This window comes from Bos javanicus, chromosome 22, assembly GCF_032452875.1.
Source record: "Bos javanicus breed banteng chromosome 22, ARS-OSU_banteng_1.0, whole genome shotgun sequence".
Taxonomy (NCBI): Eukaryota; Metazoa; Chordata; class Mammalia; order Artiodactyla; family Bovidae; genus Bos; species Bos javanicus.
In genome coordinates, this window is record NC_083889.1 from 54,528,863 (window position 1) to 54,547,134 (window position 18,272).

Below are 18,272 nucleotides of genomic sequence, written 5' to 3' on the forward strand. Positions count from 1 at the left end.
GGCTTCATCTCAGAGGAACCAGAGATCAAATTGCCAACATCCGCTGGATCATGGAAAAAGCAAGAGAGTTCCAGAAAAACATCTCTTTCTGCTTTATTGACTATGCCAAAGCCTTTGACTGTATGGATCACAATAAACTGTGGAAAATTCTGAAAGAGATGGGAATACCAGACCACCTGACCTGCCTCTTGAGAAATTTGTATGCAGGTCAGGAAGCAACAGTTAGAACTGGACATGGAACAACAGACTGGTTCCAAATAGGAAAAGGAGTACGTCAAGGCTGTATATTGTCACCCTGTTTATTTAACTTATATGCAGAGTACATCATGAGAAACGCTGGACTGGAAGAAATACAAGCTGGAGTCAAGATAGCCGGGAGAAATATCAATAACCTCAGATATGCAGATGATACCACCCTTGTGGCAGAAAGTGAAGAGGAACTAAAAAGCCTCTTGATGAAAGTGAAAGTGGAGAGTGAAAAAGTTGGCTTAAAGCTCAACATTCAGAAAATGAAGATCATGGCATCCGGTCCCATCACTTCATGGGAAATAGATGGGGAAACAGTGGAAACAGTGTCAGACTTTATTTTTCTGGGCTCCAAAATCACTGCAGATGGTGACTGCAGCCATGAAATTAAAAGACGTTTACTCCTTGGAAGGAAAGTTATGACCAACCTAGATAGCATATTCAAAAGCAGAGACACTACTTTGCCAACAAAGGTTCGTCTAGTCAAGGCTATGGTTTTTCCTGTGGTCATGTATGGATGTGAGAGTTGGACTGTGAAGAAGGCTGAGCGCCGAAGAATTGATGCTTCTGAACTGTGGTGTTGGAGAAGACTCTTGAGAGTCTTGCAAGGAGATCCAACCAGTCCATTCTGAAGGAGATCAGCCCTGGGATTTCTTTGGAAGGAATGATGCTGAAGCTGAAACTCCACTACTTTGGCCACCTCATGCAAAGAGTTGACTCATTGGAAAAGACCCTGATGCTGGGAGGAATTGGGGGCAGGAGGAGAAGGGGACGACAGAGGATGAGATGGCTGGATGGCATCACTGACTCAATGGACATGAGTCTGAGTGAACTCCAGGAGTTGGTGATGGACAGGGAGGCCTGGCGTGCTGCGATTCATGGGGTCGCAAAGAGTCGGACACGACTGAGCGACTGAACTGAACTGATGATGACCCCGGACCTTCCCAGGAGTCCATGGTACAAGAAAAGTTACAAACTCCCTTCCGAGAATTTTAGATTTTTCAAACTGGGTTCCAAAGGGTCCTGGAATTCTTCCAGGGGCCTGAGGGGAGCTGTGGGGAAGGAGGGAGGGAGGCCTTTGAGCAGAGTAGCTCCACTTTTACTCATCTTCGGGGTCTTTGTTGTCAACTTCTTCTTGACAAGTGGGCACTCTGCTTAGTAAAGAACCTAGGGAAGTGAAGTTTGGCCTGTCAAGCGCTTGTCTTTTTGTGATTTTTCCTTTTTACTGCTCTGGCTAGAAAATCCTCTATACGAGCATGTAGCTCCTCCTCCAGCAGAGAGGTAAGAATCCAGTCCTGCATGGTATAGGGTCTCCAGCCATCCTCAGGCCGCACAGGAAGAATTATATCTGGTCTATCAGACAGGCGGCCATGACCACCAAGCCCAGACACCAAACACCCCTGAATACTTGTTTCTCAAACTCCTTCTGCTGTTTTCAGATTTTCCTTGTTTCCACTTACGATCAATGGTCGTTTCTTCCTGTTTTCAGGGTCACTTGTCACTAAAGGCCTTCTCCTTGTTCTCCCAATTTGCTTCAGACTTGAAGTCTAGGTGGACAGACTCATTAGAATTGCATGTAAAATAAGAGTCAACAGGTTCTAAGTCGGGGCAGAAAGCACTTTCCTTAAAGCAAGGAATCTATTTTCACGTTTCAAGAGGTTTTGTCCACTCCTTTCCTTTTTCTCCTAGGACCTGAGCCATGTTTTGAGATGGTGTCTGTGCGTGTATATGTTTGCACACATGTCTGGTTGTGTGTGTGTGTGTGTGCGTGTTTGTGGGGCTTCAGCCATTTGGCCTCTAGGATGTCAGGATCTTAAAGTGCTTTACAGACAGACAGATATCCTCCAGTAAGTTCCTTTGAGGTGGTAAAAGTTGGTTTGTCCATCCATGAAGGGCAAACGAAGTCATGAAGACTCCCAGAGGCAGCCTGGAGCTTAGCAAGCCGTACCAGAATCCAGGCTCTCACGTGATGCCCTCTGCGACTGGCTCCATGCCCATCCCCAGGCTCCGGGCCCATCCCCAGGCTCCGTGCCCATCCCCAGGCTCTGCGCCCATCCCCAGGCTCCACGCCCATCACCAGGCAGGGAACAGTGGGGACCACAGAAAGCTCTCGGACACTGACTCCAGGCTGGAAGGCCCAGGCCAGGTGTCTTCCCATCACAGGCAGACCCCGGAGCACACTCTCCTCACGAGGGGCATAAGCACGACCTGGGCCCCATTATGGGGCTTTGGGAACTACAGTGACTTGCTGACAAAAAGCTTTCTCAAGCGCGGGCTCAGCTTGTGTGGGGGCTGGCAGGATGGACTATTAGGTATCAGCTATATTAGATGAGGAACTAAGGCGCAGAGAGGTCACCTGTGGGTGGTGTGAGGTCACTGCAGATGTTTAAAGGTGAGGGGTGAGCACACTTCAGTGCACTCACAGGGCGTAGACGGCAGGGACGGAATCAGCACGACCTTCTGCAGGACACCTACTCCACGCCAGGCCTCGTGCCCTCACCCCGATCCTAACCCCAACCTTAACCCTGACCCTTCACGTGCAATCATCTCGTCAGCTCTCACGCTGGCCCTCAGCTGGCAGAGGAGAAACCCGGGGCTCTGGGAGGAGTGGCCCGTCCAGGGTCCCTGGCTGGTGAGGGACAGAGCCCCCTGCCGGGTTGGTCAGATGCTGCACTTCCTCAGAAACAAGGCCACACACTGGTCCCAAACACGTTCGTGAAAAAGTTGGCTCGGCCTGGGTGTCGACAGAGAAGCCGCTCCCCACCTCCCCGGCCCTGGGCGGGATGGAAAAAGACACAGGGGGCCAATTTCCACCCAAGATAATCAGACCCCAAATCACCTTCTGATCTAATCACTCCCAGCTCAGCAGGGAGCTGGCAGCTCTGCACCAGGAGGCAGGGAGGAGGGGGGGAAGGAAGAGGAAGCCAGAGAGGCGGCCTCCGGACACGGGGACACGGGGACACAGGGAGGTCGGGGAGAAGGGCTGGCCACCTCCCACCCAGCCCCGGGGGTCCTCCAGGCCTCCGCATTGGAGGGGCCAGAGGAGTCGGGGGCCTCACCTCCCCCTCTGGTCCCCCCTCCCTCCACACCTCAGCAGCACGCCCAGCCTCAGCTCTGACTACCGTCCCCCAGCTCAGACACCTTCCATAGCTCCCCAAAGTCCAGACGCCTTCATTAGCAACCCTTGGGTCAGCTCTCACCCTTCTCTGAGCCCTGGACCACCGACTCCAGCCACGCGCCCCCTCCCTGGGAGCAGCACTGGGAGCGGCCCTTCCGTCCCGCCGCCGACCCCAGCCCCATGCCCATCTCTGCTCACACAGTTATCACGGCCTGAATGCCCTTCTTCCACTTCTTGTCCAAAACCTCCTCTTCAAGGCTCAGGACAAACGCCCCTCCTCTCAGGTGACTTCCTTGACCCCCACAGAAGGATGTCACCTCTCTGGTCTCCTCTGCCGGCAGTCTCCCCAGGGGCTGCCTCCTGGCCCCTGAGCCCCTGGGGGCAGGATCGAGCGCATTTCCTCTGCCTCCCACAGCTCTGTTGCCACTGCTGCCTCATTTTCTGTATTTTTCTTGGTGGGCACATGTTACATTCACAACGGAGGACCCACAGCCCCTCCATAAGCCACTTCATGGTTTTACAAAGGGTCAACTTCATCCAGCCCAGCCCTCCTCCCCACAGCTCCCTGGACTGCCCACCCGCCTCCCCTGCGAGGACCTCAGAGCCTGGCTGCCCCTTCCTGCCAGAGGAAGAACCAAGTGGACTGGGCCACCCAGCTCCAGGATCCCCTGCAGGGGACGAGGTTTAAGCCCAAGGGCCGAAGCTCCAACACTAGAACCAGAGGCATATAAGCCGCAGGTCTGTGGGTGTGGACAGAGACCCTTTTAGGGAGGGGCATCCTGACTAGGCTGTGCACCAAGCTCCCATGTCCACGGTCCTCTGGACACCATCCTGTGGCCCCCACCTCCTCTAAGTCCCCAAGGAGCCCCCCAGAATACACTGCTTAGGAGATGGTCGATGGAGAGGCCCTGGGCTGAGGAGGGAGGGCCCTGGGAATCAGTCTGTGGTCTGCTTCTGGTTTGCTGAGCGGCCTGAGGCCAGCCCTCTCCTTGGTGGACCTCAGTTTTGTCCTCTGTTAGAGGTCTGGCTTCAGTCATCGCCTCTCAGCAGTGAAGTCTGGGAACCCAGGTCTCCTGGAGATGAGGGTCCCTCCCGGCTGGAGGAGGGCAGCCTCTATTAAAGGCAGCATCTCGGGGACTCTGGAGGGGCGGGCGGAGGCTGAGCGGACAGACTGACCACGAGTCGCTCCCTGTCCGGGCTGCGCTTGTTCACTCGACAGATGGGTGTGGTGGGGTCCCGCTCTGTGCCAAGGGGCTCCCGGTGGTCCCTGTCCTCCACCGGCTCACAGTGTAGTTGGGGGAGCAGACAGGCACACAGATGAGCAACAACACAAGACAACAGAGACCCAAGGGCCTCTAGACCAGCGGGAGCAGGGAAGGCTGGGGCCCCGCTCAGGCAAAGGCAGGAGACGGCCACGGATCAGCTGGGCTGAAGCTCAGGGCTCATGAAGGGAGCGGCGGCCTGAGCAGAGGAGGGCTGCAGGGTTGGGTGTCTGTTTGGGGTTCACTGGGGAGCCACTGGAGGTGTGCTGAGGGAGGGAAGAAGAGAACCACTATGCACAGAGGGTCTCTCTGTGCCCCACACTCTGTGGCCTGCTCTTCCCTCTCGGTGGCCATGGACCCTGGTGAGGTCACCATTGTCACCCGCATTTCAAAGCACATTGCTTGGGCAGCTGGGAGGCTCAGGCTCCTATTCTCTCCCCCTTGCTGGGGGTGGTGGGGGGTGGTGGGGCTTGTGCACAAAATCCGAGGCAGGGCCCCGAGGAGTGAGAGGGAAGCAGGTGAGTCAGGGGGAGCCGTGTCAGCACCCGTCTGTCCGTCCATCGGTGAGTCAGAAAGGACCTTGGACCCCGAGAACTCTGCAGGCTCCAGCCAACAGGATGGCCTATCCAGGCCCCCCACCTGAACCTTCATCTCGTCCCCCTGGAGGTGATTTCTGAGCTGGCAGCAGAGTGTGGGCCAGAACCTACCCGACTGCAGGCTCAAAGCCCACCTCTGCCTCAGACTTGCCCCAGACCTGGTCCAGATGGCATCTCAGGGCACAGGCTCTGGAGATGACAAGTGGGGTGCACTGAGGCCCTGCGGGCAGGCCTAGTGAAGCCTAGCTTTATGAAATGAAGCTTCTGAGCACAGAGAGGTCAAATGGCTGAGAGGCTGCACAGCACACAAGGCACAGAGCTCCTCATCCTCCAGGCTTTGACTTCCGAAGCCTCTCTCCGGACAGGGAGAGTGGAGAGGCCGGGCCGTCTCAGAGGCCTTTTCCTGAGAGTAGAGACGAGAAGAAGGACGGAGGCCCTGTCCGGGAGTTATCACCTGCCTCCAGCAGAGCACCAGGCCAAGCCCATGCGGTTCCTGGCCCAGATGTGGTGCTGTCGTCGTTACTGTTACCGACGCGGTTAACAACAGCAATAACTCAGGCCCACGAGCACTCCAAGTCGGCAGAGCATTGCAGCACCCACGAGCCCGTCCCCCTCACAACAACCCCGTGAGGCAGGCCTTGGTGCGAGTGCCAGCCCCGGCCCCTCTGCCCACCTGTGGCCTCCCTGGCTCAGAGAGGTTGAGCGATGGCCCAGGGTCACAGCTGTGAGAGGTGAGCCGGGACTTGAACCCGTGCTCTATCCACTACACCCCGCTGCCTCTCGTGGAGAAGAGGCAGGGTAGTGTAATGGAGAGAGCGCGGGCCGCGTGGCAGATGGGGCCTCCCTGCGGTCACGGTGTCGTCCTAGGCTCCCTGGCGGCGGCAGTGGCGGCAGGTCCGGCTCCCCGTGCCTGGCCTTGCGCTCGGCGGGCAGGGTGGGCAGCGGGCCCCAGAGGGTTGTCGAGGTCCTGGGTTACCTCGTGCCATTCGGGCTCTGGTTCCAGGAGTAAGGGAGGAGGGAGAGGGGGGTCCTGCAGGGGGCTGAGCCGAGGGTCTGCTGGGGGTGGGCGTCGCAGCTTTTGAGGACAGCGTGCTGGTCCTGCCTAGTCTTCGGTTTCCTGTGGCATTCACTCTGTGTGTGTGTGTGTGTGTGTGTCGGTGTGTTCCTCAGTCCTTTCTGACTCTTTGTGACCCCATGGACTGTAGCCCACCAGGTTCTTCAGTCCATGGGATTTTCCTGGGAAGGATACTGGAGCAGGTTCCCATTTCCTTCTAAAGGGCATCTTCCCGACCCAGAGACTGAACCTGCGCCTCTTACGTCTCTTACACTGGCAGGTGGGTTCTTTACCTCTAGCGCCACGTGGAAAGCCAGGCTGCAAAGAGGCAAGTCTGGGCATTTATTTCTAATAGGAGGGATCACTGCTTTCATGGGGGTTCATGACCCAGAAGGGCTAAAAACCACTGGCTTTCCAGGAAAGGCTGCAGATCTGCTCGGTGTTGAGGGAGTCTGAGGAAGCAGGATGTCTAAAGGCTGCAGGGCATCTGCGCCGGGCCCCAGCCTGGGGGATGCTGTGGGTACTGGCAGTACACGTGAACGAGGATGGTATGTCTGGTGTGCTTCCTGAGTTGACAACTGTGCTGTTGTTACTCATGAAAATACCTTTTCTCGGGAGACACACCTGAAGGAGGAAGGGGTCCTGACAAGGAGAGCGTATGGCTCCTGAGAGCGAGGGCAGCGGAAGGCCATAGCAGTTTTATCAGAGGGAGGGCATGCAGGCGTTCATTATGCTACTCCTGCAACTTTTCTGAAAGTTTGAAATTATTTTAAAATACAAAACTAGAAAAAAAAATAGGCTGAGTTCATGGGCCCCTGCACTCCAGGGCCCATTTGCATGCTGTCTGACCCACACAGACTTTTAAAGAATTGAAATTTCCCCCCAACATCTTAACCAATTGTACGTGAAGTGTCTGAAACTCTGGGTCCCCTTGCAGAGTGGACATCACAGCCACACTGGTGGCATGTGGGTGGGCAGCAGGGGGAGAAGGTGACATTGGGTTTGTTGCCCACCACCAGCCCTGCCCGGCCCCATGGACAGAGAATCACCCTGAGATTCCTGCTCATCTCCTCTGCCCAGGTAGAAGACACTGCAGATACAGGCCTGCGTCCTCCTGTCTGTGCTCGGGGCTTTAGGATTTCCTTTGTGCCCTGAGTGCTAGAGATACAGCTGAATCTTCCTGAAGGCTGGTCTGCCCCCATTTGTCAGATGGGGAGACTGAGGCCCCAAGGGGCTGAGGTCATAGCGGGAGCTGATGCAGAGCAGGAACTGGGGGGTTCTGCCTCTGTGTCTGATCCACATCACACAGCGTCTCACAAGCACACCATTCACAAAGGATAGTCCCACTGGTTTAGGCATGTGGTCCCCAGAACAGCCCTGTGCATAGGCAGATGTGGGGGGGCCCGGTGACTACACAGACGTGGACCTGGAGGCTCAGAGACAAAGCAACCTGGCCAGGGTCACGGGCTGGGCCACTGGACCCAGAACCAAGCATTGTTTGCATTCCTCAAGGCTGAGCCGGGAGGAGGAAATGGCAACCCACTCCAGTATTCTTGCCCGGAGAGTCCCGTGGACAGAGGAGCCTGGTGGGCTGCTGTCCACGGGGTTGCACGGAGTCGGACATGACTGAAGTGACTTAGCATGCATGCATGCATTGGAGAAGGAAATGGTAACCCACTCCAGTGTTCTTGCCTGGAGAATCCCAGAGACAGAGGAGCCTGGTGGGCTGCCGTCTATGGCGTCGCACAGAGTCGGACACGACTGAAGCGACTTAGCAGCAGCAGCAGCAGCAGGCTGAGCCAATGTGCTCGATGCGATGTGTGTGTGTGTGGGGTGGGGGTGGTTCCTCAACTACCAAGAGGACCCTGCAGGTGCCCCCAGGCTGGTCTCTCTGTATTTTCTGAGGGTCATCTGACCAGAAGGCCCAGCGAAGCCTCTAGCACAGGGGAAGGGTGTGAGAAGTCTAGTCGTATTCCCCCCCCAAAGAAGAGTGCCCAAAGGACAGTTATGCAGAGTTGAGAGCACTGGGGAAGACAGCAATCCAGGGGGACTGCCTGGAGAAGGCAGGCTCATGCAGGCTGTAGGTGGGGAGGGGTTACACGATGGAGAGACAGGGCCAGCCCAGAGAGGGGGAACGGTGACACATTCAAGATGAACGAAGAGGTGGGAAAAGGACACATAAGCTGGAGTTGTTCTCCCATTTTACAAGTGAGGGAACACAGGCTCAGAAAGAAGCTTGTCCAGGGTCTCCCAGCCAGTGAAGGGCAGAGTCGGGATTTGAACCCAGGCCTAAGTCACTCCCAAGTCCAGGCTCCTTGGGAGGAGCAGGGAAGGGACCCAGCCCACCATGGGCATCCCTCTGGCTGCACCATGCTAGGTAAGGGCCTCACCTACATCACACACCAGGATATCGCTATTGTCCTCACAGGTAAACCGAGGCTCAGAGAAGTGAAGCGACGTGCCCAAGGCCACAGAGTGAGTTCACTCCAGAGCCCAGATCTGGCTCAGCCTGGCTGAACTCTGCTCTTTCTATTACGCAGTGCAGCCTCCCTCTTCACTCTCACACACACTGCCTGAACCCTAAGGGGTGCAGGGCCTGGGGTGGAGCTGGGCGGACCTCCTGGCAGCCTCAGGCCTGGGCTCCCACCCACTTGGACCGGCCAAGGATGGAAGAGCCCATAAATGTGACACCTGTTAGATTTGTTTGGGTGGCGGGACTGTGGATAGTCTCGCTGTTTATCTGACATGCTCTGCGCAGCACAAAACTCAATCAGCATGACAGCCTGTGCCCGAATGGCCGAGTGTTGTGTGATGTCGCGGGCCAACACAAGGGTCCCAGGCGGTGCTGGGGTGCAGGCCAAAGGTGCAGACTTCGTGGAGGAGGGGGCACTGAGCAGATGGGCAGGAGTTAAATGTGCAACGAGAAAGGAAAAGGGCCACCTGGGAGGAGCAAATAGCCCTAGTAGAGGCAGGGCAGAGGAAAGGAAGCAAGGCGGGTCTGTAGCAGAGGTGCGGGTGAGGACGGGTGCACTGAATCTGTGACTCTCACCACAGGGAGGGACATTGAAGGCAGTGTCTGCTCAGAGCTCTGGCCTCCTCTACAACCACCCCACCCCCAGTCTGTCCAGGCCCTACTTACATACAATCAGTGACAGGGAACTCACTACCACACAGGCAGCCTCTTTTGTTCCTAGAATGGTTCTGACTGTCACAGAATTCTCTCTCCAATCAGCTTGCTTTCCATCGGGCGGACTACGCCCCTCTCTCACCGTCTTTCCCCCGGAACTTGGGCTGAGCCGCCGCCCTCCCTCCCCCTCACATTTCAGGGTGTTGGCTGCAGCTCAGAGTCCATTGCATTTTCTCGAGTCTAGTTCGCCCTGCACTCTGGCCACCTTTCATGGGTCCTGACCCTCCCTGGGTGTGTGGGCTCTGCAAACTTGATGGGCACACTTTCCGTACTGTAACAGGACAGAGCTCCAGGGAAGCCTGCTAGAAACCTCCCACCAGATTGCCAGCAACGAAGCGTCAGCACAAACCGACCGAGATCCCCTGGCCTCGGCACACCCTCTCTGTTCTGCCCACAAAAGACATCACAGGAGACCCTGGCTCCTGTTTCCTGACACCCAGAGGCCCAGGGTCTCCTCCATTTGTCTTGACTTCCCTCCAGGTGGATAGATCGAGACTAGAGTGGCTGACCCTACTTGGGCTGGCCAGCCGACTTCCCATCCACCTCTACCCTATTGTTCTTTTCCAGGGTCTCCACATCTGTGCCCACCCTCATGGCTGCGTGCTGATGCTTCGTTCAGGTCAGTGATCCTGAACATTTTCTCTCCCCAGCCTCCTGCCAGGGAACTACCTCTCCTCTCCTCCAAACTGTCTGGAACCTTCATTTCCCATCCACTCAGGCCCAGCACCTCCCCTCGACTTGCACTGAGCCTCATAACCCACCGAGTCACTTCTCTCAAGGGTAACCACCTCTCTGACAATCACTTCAGCTCAGAGGTCAGAGCCAAGGCCACAGGGCGATGACCATTTACTGAGCTCCCACGTGGCCCTGAGTTCCCAGAGGGCATTTATGGCTTTCCATGATCACTCGGCCAGACCCCCGGCCCTTTGCACTTACTGTCCCTCTTTCTGGAATGCTCTTTCTCTCACTGCTCTGCCTTTAGCTCAAATGCAACCTCTTCACACACGCTTTTCCCTGATCAACTAAGATTCCCATCCCCTTCCTCAGGGTCTCTTTCTCACTACAATGATGTAATGTCTTCACCTGACTTATCCCTATCCGAAACTGTGGTACATATCTGCTTGTTTGTTCCTTTCTTGTCAGTCTCTTTTACCAGATTCTAAGCTTCAGGAGGGCAGGCACCTTGCTTGTTCCATGAACCACTGGCACACAGTAGGTGCTCAATAAGTGAATAATTGAATAAGTTCTTGATAAATGCCCCAGACCCGATTCTCAGTTCTTTTCACCATCATACCCTGTAGACATGCTCCTCTTCCTCTTTGTAATATTTCTAGGAAATTCCACCCTCCTTTAGACCGCTGTGCCTCTGCTAGGAGGACCCTTTCTCCACAACTCTGCTTGGTGGGCTCCTACTGATCCTTTAAAACCCCGCTCAATTCTACCTCTTCTAGATGGTTCTGTTCCCTTGGTTTCCTCACACCTTCCTCACTCCTCTTCTATGGACTTAGCTGTTTGCAAGTCTACTCCCTGCCTCCATGCTCCTGCTTACTCAGGTTGGAGGCCTCCAAGGGTGGAGGGTGAGTCTGGATCATCGTGGGGTCAGGGAGGGAGGTATCTCACTGCTCAGCCTGGCTCAGAGCAGCTGCCTAGATGATGTGTGCTGAGCACTGCTGGACAGGAATGCCTTTTTGGTGTCCTGTTCGGAGAAGGTATTTCACCTGACTGCTACCTCGCCTCTGCAGGGTCACCCCTCCTCTCTTGCCATCCCCACTGCAGCAGTCAGACCAAGATCTTAAAAATGTAAACGGGATCAGCTTACTGCTAATTCTAGAGAGCACGCATAACATTCAGAACATTTATGAACTCCTGAGCACGGCACACCAGGCCTGACATCTGACCCCTCCATCTTGCTCCCAGTCCTGCCTCAGGGCCTCTCCACTTCCCATTCCCGCTGCCGGTATACTCATCCTCTGGAAAGTTGGAAGACCAGCTCTGTGTCATCATTCACACCTCAGCTTACAGGCCTCCTCGACCTCCCCAGCCAGCTGCACTCCATTGTCCTGTTTTATTTTCATCAAGTATCTATCGTTGCTGTTATTCAGTTGATCAGTCATGTCTGACTCTTTGCTACTCCGTGTACTGCAGCACGCCAGGCTTCCCTGTTCTTCACCATCTCCCAGAGTTTGCTCAAAGTGATGTCATTGAGTTGGTGATGCCATCCAACTATCTCATCCTCTGTCATCTCCTTCTTCTGCCCTCAATCTTTTCCAGCATCAGGGTCTATTCCAATGAGTTGGCTCTTCACATCAGGTGGCCAAAGTATTGGAGCGTCAGCTTCAGCACCAGTCCTTCCGATGATTGTTCAGGGTTGATTTCCTTTAGGATTGACTGGTTGGCTTTCCTTGCTGTCCAAGGGACTCTCAAGAGTATATCTATTACTCTCTGGAATTTTCACATTGTCTGACTCCTAACGATACCACAAGCTCCTCAAGGCCGGGGCCTCATCTGTCTTAGGTCCCAGCCCCCAGACCAGTGCCTGGCACACAGTATGCCTCTAAAACAATGGTCACCAGACTGGTTCTTTCTTGTCCCTAATGGGAATAGACTTCCATGTTCAACTTTCAGAAAACCAATTCGCTAGAAGGTAAGTTCCATGGTGGTGGGGAGGGCAGGAATTCATTGTCAGTTTTATTCACTGGGCTCACCCCAGGGCCTGGAGAAGTACTGAGTACACAGTAGACTTAATGTATGTGTTCTGGGGAAAAGGAGGGAGTTCTTGATTGGGGCCGAGCTGGCCAGAGATTTGGAGCCAAAGACCAAAGGCTCTGAGACCCTCCAGCCTCATCAAGGGGACACGGGCGCCCCCGGGGAACGGGGGCAGGAAGCAGCAACGGGAGTGACCCACGGCGGCCGCAGCTCACCTGACAGCAGCATGGGGTCCTTGTCCACCGACTTGCGCACCTGGTCAGACTCCCCCGTCAGGGAGCTCTCATCGATCTTGAGGTCGTTGCCCTGGATGAAGAGGCCGTCGGCAGGGAGGAGGTCGCCTGGTGGGAGGAAGGGCAAGGGGGGCCGTCAGCAGGGTCTCAAGGGCTGAAGAGGCTGGAATATTCCCTTCAAGCATGATTGCAAGGAGGAGTCGCCTTCTGGAACAGGCTGCCTGGCGCTCCCAGGGTGCAGGAACCAAGGTGGCATCCGTCACAGGCCAATGGGCAGCTGAAGCCTGGGGCCCGGGTGAAGGGCAGGGGGCCTGGAGCGCTGAGGTCAGGTCCTGCCTCTATCTGAGCTCAAGTGGGCATGTCCCTCAGTTTCTAAGGTGCTTCTCTTGGCATGGCATGGATTTGGGGCCCAGTTTTCTCAATGACTCATTCTTCTTTGGCCTCAACTATGGTTTGGGGAAATTCTTTGGGAAGGGCCTGTCTTGACTAGGCTGAATAGACCCCAAGACAGGAATATTATCGGAGGATAATACGGCTGGTGAGAAGGGGTCCTCCAACCTTTCCCCCTTCTCTTACCTCTACTTACCTAGGACATATCTCAGCTAAATCCCCTTTGGCACCAGCCTGCTCACTTTCTCCATGGCAGCATCACGGGCCTAGAATGTTTGCTCATTCGTGTCCACTCCTTATAACACCTTCTCTAGCACAACAACCATCCACCAACAGCCAAATCAGAGAAGGGAAATGGATTTCCCTTCATCAACCCACTCTGAGTGTTAGTGTTCCTTGGAGTGCTGGGCTGAGAAGTCATCTGATGATGTTATCTCAGCTTTGAGCTGAGATCAACTAGTAATGTCTGCTAAGGGTAGCCGTTTGGAGAGTGGTGGTACATGTGTCATGCATTTGCCATTTTATGGTTTAAATACATTCTGGAATCCTACCTCGTCCAGAAATGAGCCTTCCACCTCTCCAAGAAGCTCAGAAAATATTTTAGCTTGGGGTCAGCCTTCAGGAATCCACCCTCTGCCCTGGGCCTGCTTCTCTGGGTCTGCCTGGCCCATTCCCACCCCTGCCTGGACTCCAGTTCTAGCACCCAGCTCAACAGTGGGGTCACTTACCATATTTTACCTGGGCGATGTCCCCAACCACGATCTCAGCCACAGGGATTTGGACCACCTGGCCGGCCCGGACCACAGTGAACTTCTGCTCCTGCTCAATGCGGCTCTGCAGGCCCCGGAACTGCTTCTCTTTGCTCCAGTCATTGAAGGCGGTGACCAGGACCACGCAGATGACCGACAGGAGGATGGCGGCCCCCTCGATCCAGCCCGCCTCTGCCTCCCCTTCATCCTCTGCCCCGCCCTGGGCCGTCGCACATCCTGCGCAGAGCGGAAGGAAGCAGGCAGGGCGGGTGAGCCAGGCAGAAGGGGCCTCATGGTAATCTACAGTGCAAGTGCTTTAGGGTCTAAAAGGCAGCTTTGCTGACATCCTTTCCTTCCATTCTTCCAGCAACTGTGAGGCAGGCCTTTAGGCTGGGGCGGGACCTGCTCTCCAACAAGCTGGGTCCGAACCCTGCTGCTGCCCCTTTCTGGTCCTGGGTAAGTCCCTGCCCTCCCTGAGCTGCAGTGTGCTCGTCTGCAAAGCGGGAGTCACTGAGGCCAGGCTCCAGGGGAGGAAGGTAAAAGCTCCAGGCAGCGCTCGGCACACAGGAGGGTCTTACTGGATCTGAGCCTCCAATACACAGTGAGGATACTGATACCCTGAGCCACTTGTGTGACCTACAGTCTGATGACTACATGGTACCTACAAGGGCAAGAAAGTAGAGGTGTGGGTTCCTTTCACCACTTGGAGCCACCAGACCCTGAGAACACCTCCTGCTGCTCTGGGGCAATCAGGGGAAAGAGAAGAGGAAGGGGAAGAAAGAGAGGTGTGGGTGGGTCCTGCTGAGGTCACCTCTGGGCTCCCTTGGACTGGGGCAGGGACAGGATCTGGGGATTGTGACCACAGGATCTGGGGAAACTGCAACTGCCCTCCTCAGACCCAGGGCTTTCTAAGGTGTGTCTGCTCACTGTCTGTGTGACTTTGGGGAACCCACTTGGCCTTCCCTCTAACTGTTCATCAGTAAACTGGAGAAACTACTTCTGAGGTGGTTACCAGGGCCTGGCATCAAATACGGACTCTCAAAACTGGTCAAGTCACAAACATTTTCTAAGCACCTATTATGTGCTGGGCACTCTGCTGGCTCTCTGGCACTAAGGGACTTGTCACGGCAGGGAGCTGGGAGCAGGGGTTATGCCTATCCTAGCCCTGCCATGAAAGTGCTTTGTGACCTCCAACAAGTGTCTAGAGGTCTCTGAGCCAAGAAAGCAGACAGGGAGGGGTTCTGGGTACTGCAGGGCAGTCTAGTGTTAGTCCGTCACCAGCACCGTTTTATGGCTTCCCAGGTGGCACTAGGGGTCAGGAACCTGCCTGCTAATGCAGGAGACATAAGAGATGCGGGTTTGACTCCTGGGTTGGGAAGGTCCCCTGGAGAAGGGCATGGCAACCCACTCCAGTATTCTTGCCTGAAGAATCCCATGGACAGAGGAGCCTGGGGGGGGGGTGCTACAGTTCATAGGGTTGCACAGAGCTGGACATGACTGAGCAACTTAGTACACAGCATCACTTTACACGTAACTGATGCAGCCTACGTCTGCCATGGTGGGGGTGGTCCAGGCACCATGGAAGGTTCAGAGCGCAGGCTGGGGCCTGGGTGTCAGGGAGGAGTGAGTCACAAAGTTCAAGAACTCCGTTCTGTAGAAGAGTGTATTCAGCTGCCCTTGTCAACCCACTGTGGCCTAAGCTGGTGTCTCAGCTAGAAGAAGTGAAGGGCAGTAGAAACAACCAGAAGCTTGGCGTTCCAAACCCAGCCCTCCTGCCACCAATCTGTGTGACCTTAGGCTAGTCCTTCCCCTCTCTGGGCCTTGGTTCCCATCTCGCTAGGATGGAGGCGACCCCAGGCATCTGAGAGCAGGGTTGCGGGGCACCACTCCGGGAGCCTGATCTGTGTTCCCACTGACCCCCTCTCCCCGCTGCCCGCTGAGTTCTAAGCTTGCACTACACAGGGTCACCTGAGGTCACTTATCTGGGTGGCACTGACTCAACCTGGTCCCTTTCTGAGGAAAGGCAGCCGACGGACAGGCACGCGGGCTCGGGGGCCAGAACGCCTTGGTCTGAGTCACGGTTCTGCTGGTTCCCGGAGTCTGCCCTTCCAAGTCATTTAGCATCTCGGGGCCTCGGTTTCCTGGGTAATAAGAGTATCTGCCCACAGGGCTGTTGTGAGGGTCAAGTGAGTATCAAATGAACTTTTACCCTAAAAGCTCCCAACTAGAGGTGGCTCTAAAAACAGTAAGAATTACCCTCCTTATCATGCTTTTGTGTTGCGCCCTTAGCTTTGTTCGAAGCTTATGCAAGAAGCAGTGTACCATCTTCTTCTCTATTTTCTACAAAATTTCTGCAAAGAATGCTGCCCATTATGCATCTCTCATAATGGCCTGGGCTTCCCAGGTGGCGCATGGTAAAGAATCCACCTGCCAATTCAGGAGACGTAGGAGACGCCGGTTCAATCCCCTGGATGGGGGAAGATCCCCTGGAGGAGGACGTGGCAACCCACTCCAGTATTCTCGCCTGGACAGTCCCATGGACAGAGGAGCCTGGTGGGCTACAGTCCATGGGGTCGCAAAGAGTCGGACACGACTGAAACAACACAGCACGCTCGCACATAAGGTCCTGTGTGTAAGTTCATCCCACAATTCATTGTCAGGGGGTGTACTATCTTCTCAAAGAACTACCTTTCCTCCTAACTGATAACTTGAGCTATGCAAATCACCCCAGTTCACTTTCTGCTTTGGTTGCCAGGCAGTTCAAAGTCAAATTTATATCTCAATCAAGGGAGCAAACTTATTTGCTTTAAATCCTCTTTGGAAAGAGGTGATGCAGAAAAAAGGAATCAACTATTAATATTCAGTTCAGTTCAGTTCAGTTCAGTCGCTCAGTCCTGTCTGACTCTTTGTGACCCCATGAATTGCAGCACACCAGGCCTCCCTGTCCATCACCAACTCCCGGAGTTCACTCAAACTCATGTCCATCGAGTTGGTGATGCCATCCAGCCATCTCAGCCTCTGTTGTCCCCTTCTCCTCCTGCCCCCAATCCCTCCCAGCATCAGAGTCTTTTCCAGTGAGTCAACTCTTTGCATGAGGTGGCCAAAGTACTGGAGTTTCAGCTTCAGCATCATTCCCTCCAAAGAAATCCCAGGGCTGATCTCCTTCAGAACGGACTGGTTGGATCTCCTTGCAGTCCAAGGGACTCTCAAGAGTCTTCTCCAACACCACAGTTCAAAAGCATCAACTCTTTGGCGCTCAGCCTTCTTCATAGTCCAACTCTCACATCCATACATGACCACAGGAAAAACCATAGCCTTGACTAGACGGACCTTTGTTGGCAAAGTAATGTCTCTGCTTTTGAATATGCTATCTAGGTTGGTCATAACTTTCCTTCCAAGGAGTAAGCATCTTTTAATTTCATGGCTGCAACTAGTAATATTAGGTAAAAAAAAAAAAAAAAAATTAAAGGTAGCTGACCAGATAGACTTGGTTATCCAGTTTTTCAGGAAATTTTGGCGTGGGAGAGAGTGGGGTAGCAGCCGTACAAGGAACCTCAGGGACCACCTCCTCATTTGGGCAAATGAGGCCCATAAAGATTATTTCCTATATTTAGTTTTCACTTTTTATTTGCTTGCCTGAAGCAGTGAACCTAGAAGGATCATCTATTTATGAAGCACATTAAGATGCCTAATAATAATTAATAACAAAGTATTTGTACTTTTCTACTAATGCAAATCAGATTATAAAAATCTAACAGCAAAACAATATATCTTATGTAATCCTACATAGCCCGTGGTTTATGTGTATATATTTATCAGTCTGCCTGTCTTTCTATTTACGTATAGATGTGTAGAGGGATTCAGGCTTAAAAACCTTTGCCATGATAAAGGGAAGCTGCATGGAGTTGGTGAAGTCTAGCCCTTGGCAGGTGCTCAGTATTTGGAATGAAAGGAAGAATGGAGGCTGAGGTTTTCTTTTCTTAAAATAGAAGTCTAGTTGATTTACAATGTCATGTTAGTTTCCGGTGTATAGCCCGGTGATTCAGTTATATGTACATATCTATTCTTTTTCAGATTCTGTTTCCTTATATGTTATTACAAAATATTGAGCGGCGTTCCCTGTGCTGTACAGCAGGTCCTGGTTGGTTATCTATTTTAATGTCTATTAGTGTGTATATATTAATCCCAACCTCCTCACTTATTTATGAGGTTTTCCATTAGGGCTCCCAAGTCCTGACTGAGAAAGTAGGTTTACTCCAGAACCCTCCCTGGATGAGTGGGGCAGTACTTCTTCCACCCACCAAGCAATGGCCCCATTCAGAACCCAGGGCACATTTCAGGGTGTCCTCTCAAGCCCGAGACGCGTCACGTGGCCAAGCGTGCTCAGCATCAGCCCCACCAGGGTGTGCTGGCCCTGAACCAAGCAAAGGATCGCGACTGAGAGTCCTCCTCCTGCAAGGCACCGAGTGTGAGATCCCCGCCTCACACTTGCAGGGAAGGAAGCCCAGGGTGGTCCCCCGACAGCGGCAGCAGGCCCAGCATCTTTGGGCGCCCTCTGTGTGCCAGGCTGTCCACATGCCCCTCCACCACCTCCTTGTTAGAGCCCCTCCAGGTGAGGTCTGTTGCCCTGTTTAGCAGATGGGGAAACTGAGATTCACAGAAGGAAAGTGACTTGCTTAAGGGCCACACACAAACAGGATGTGGCCGTGCTCTGAAGTTTGCGATCCCTGT

General features: G+C 54.2%; 1 protein-coding gene across 15 annotated transcripts in view; it reads right to left on the bottom strand.

Moving 5' to 3' along the window:
- The window catches only part of ATP2B2 (ATPase plasma membrane Ca2+ transporting 2), a 380,163-nt gene that overhangs the window by 68,718 nt on the left and 293,173 nt on the right, over positions 1–18,272 (bottom strand). For all 15 annotated transcript variants that reach the window (XM_061397083.1, XM_061397086.1, XM_061397080.1 and 12 more), the window contains 2 exons: positions 13,521–13,778; positions 12,385–12,510 (listed from right to left, as the gene is read on the bottom strand). In XM_061397083.1, the coding sequence (XP_061253067.1) occupies positions 12,385–12,510; positions 13,521–13,778 (384 nt within the window). The remainder of the gene's footprint in view (positions 1–12,384; positions 12,511–13,520; positions 13,779–18,272) is intronic.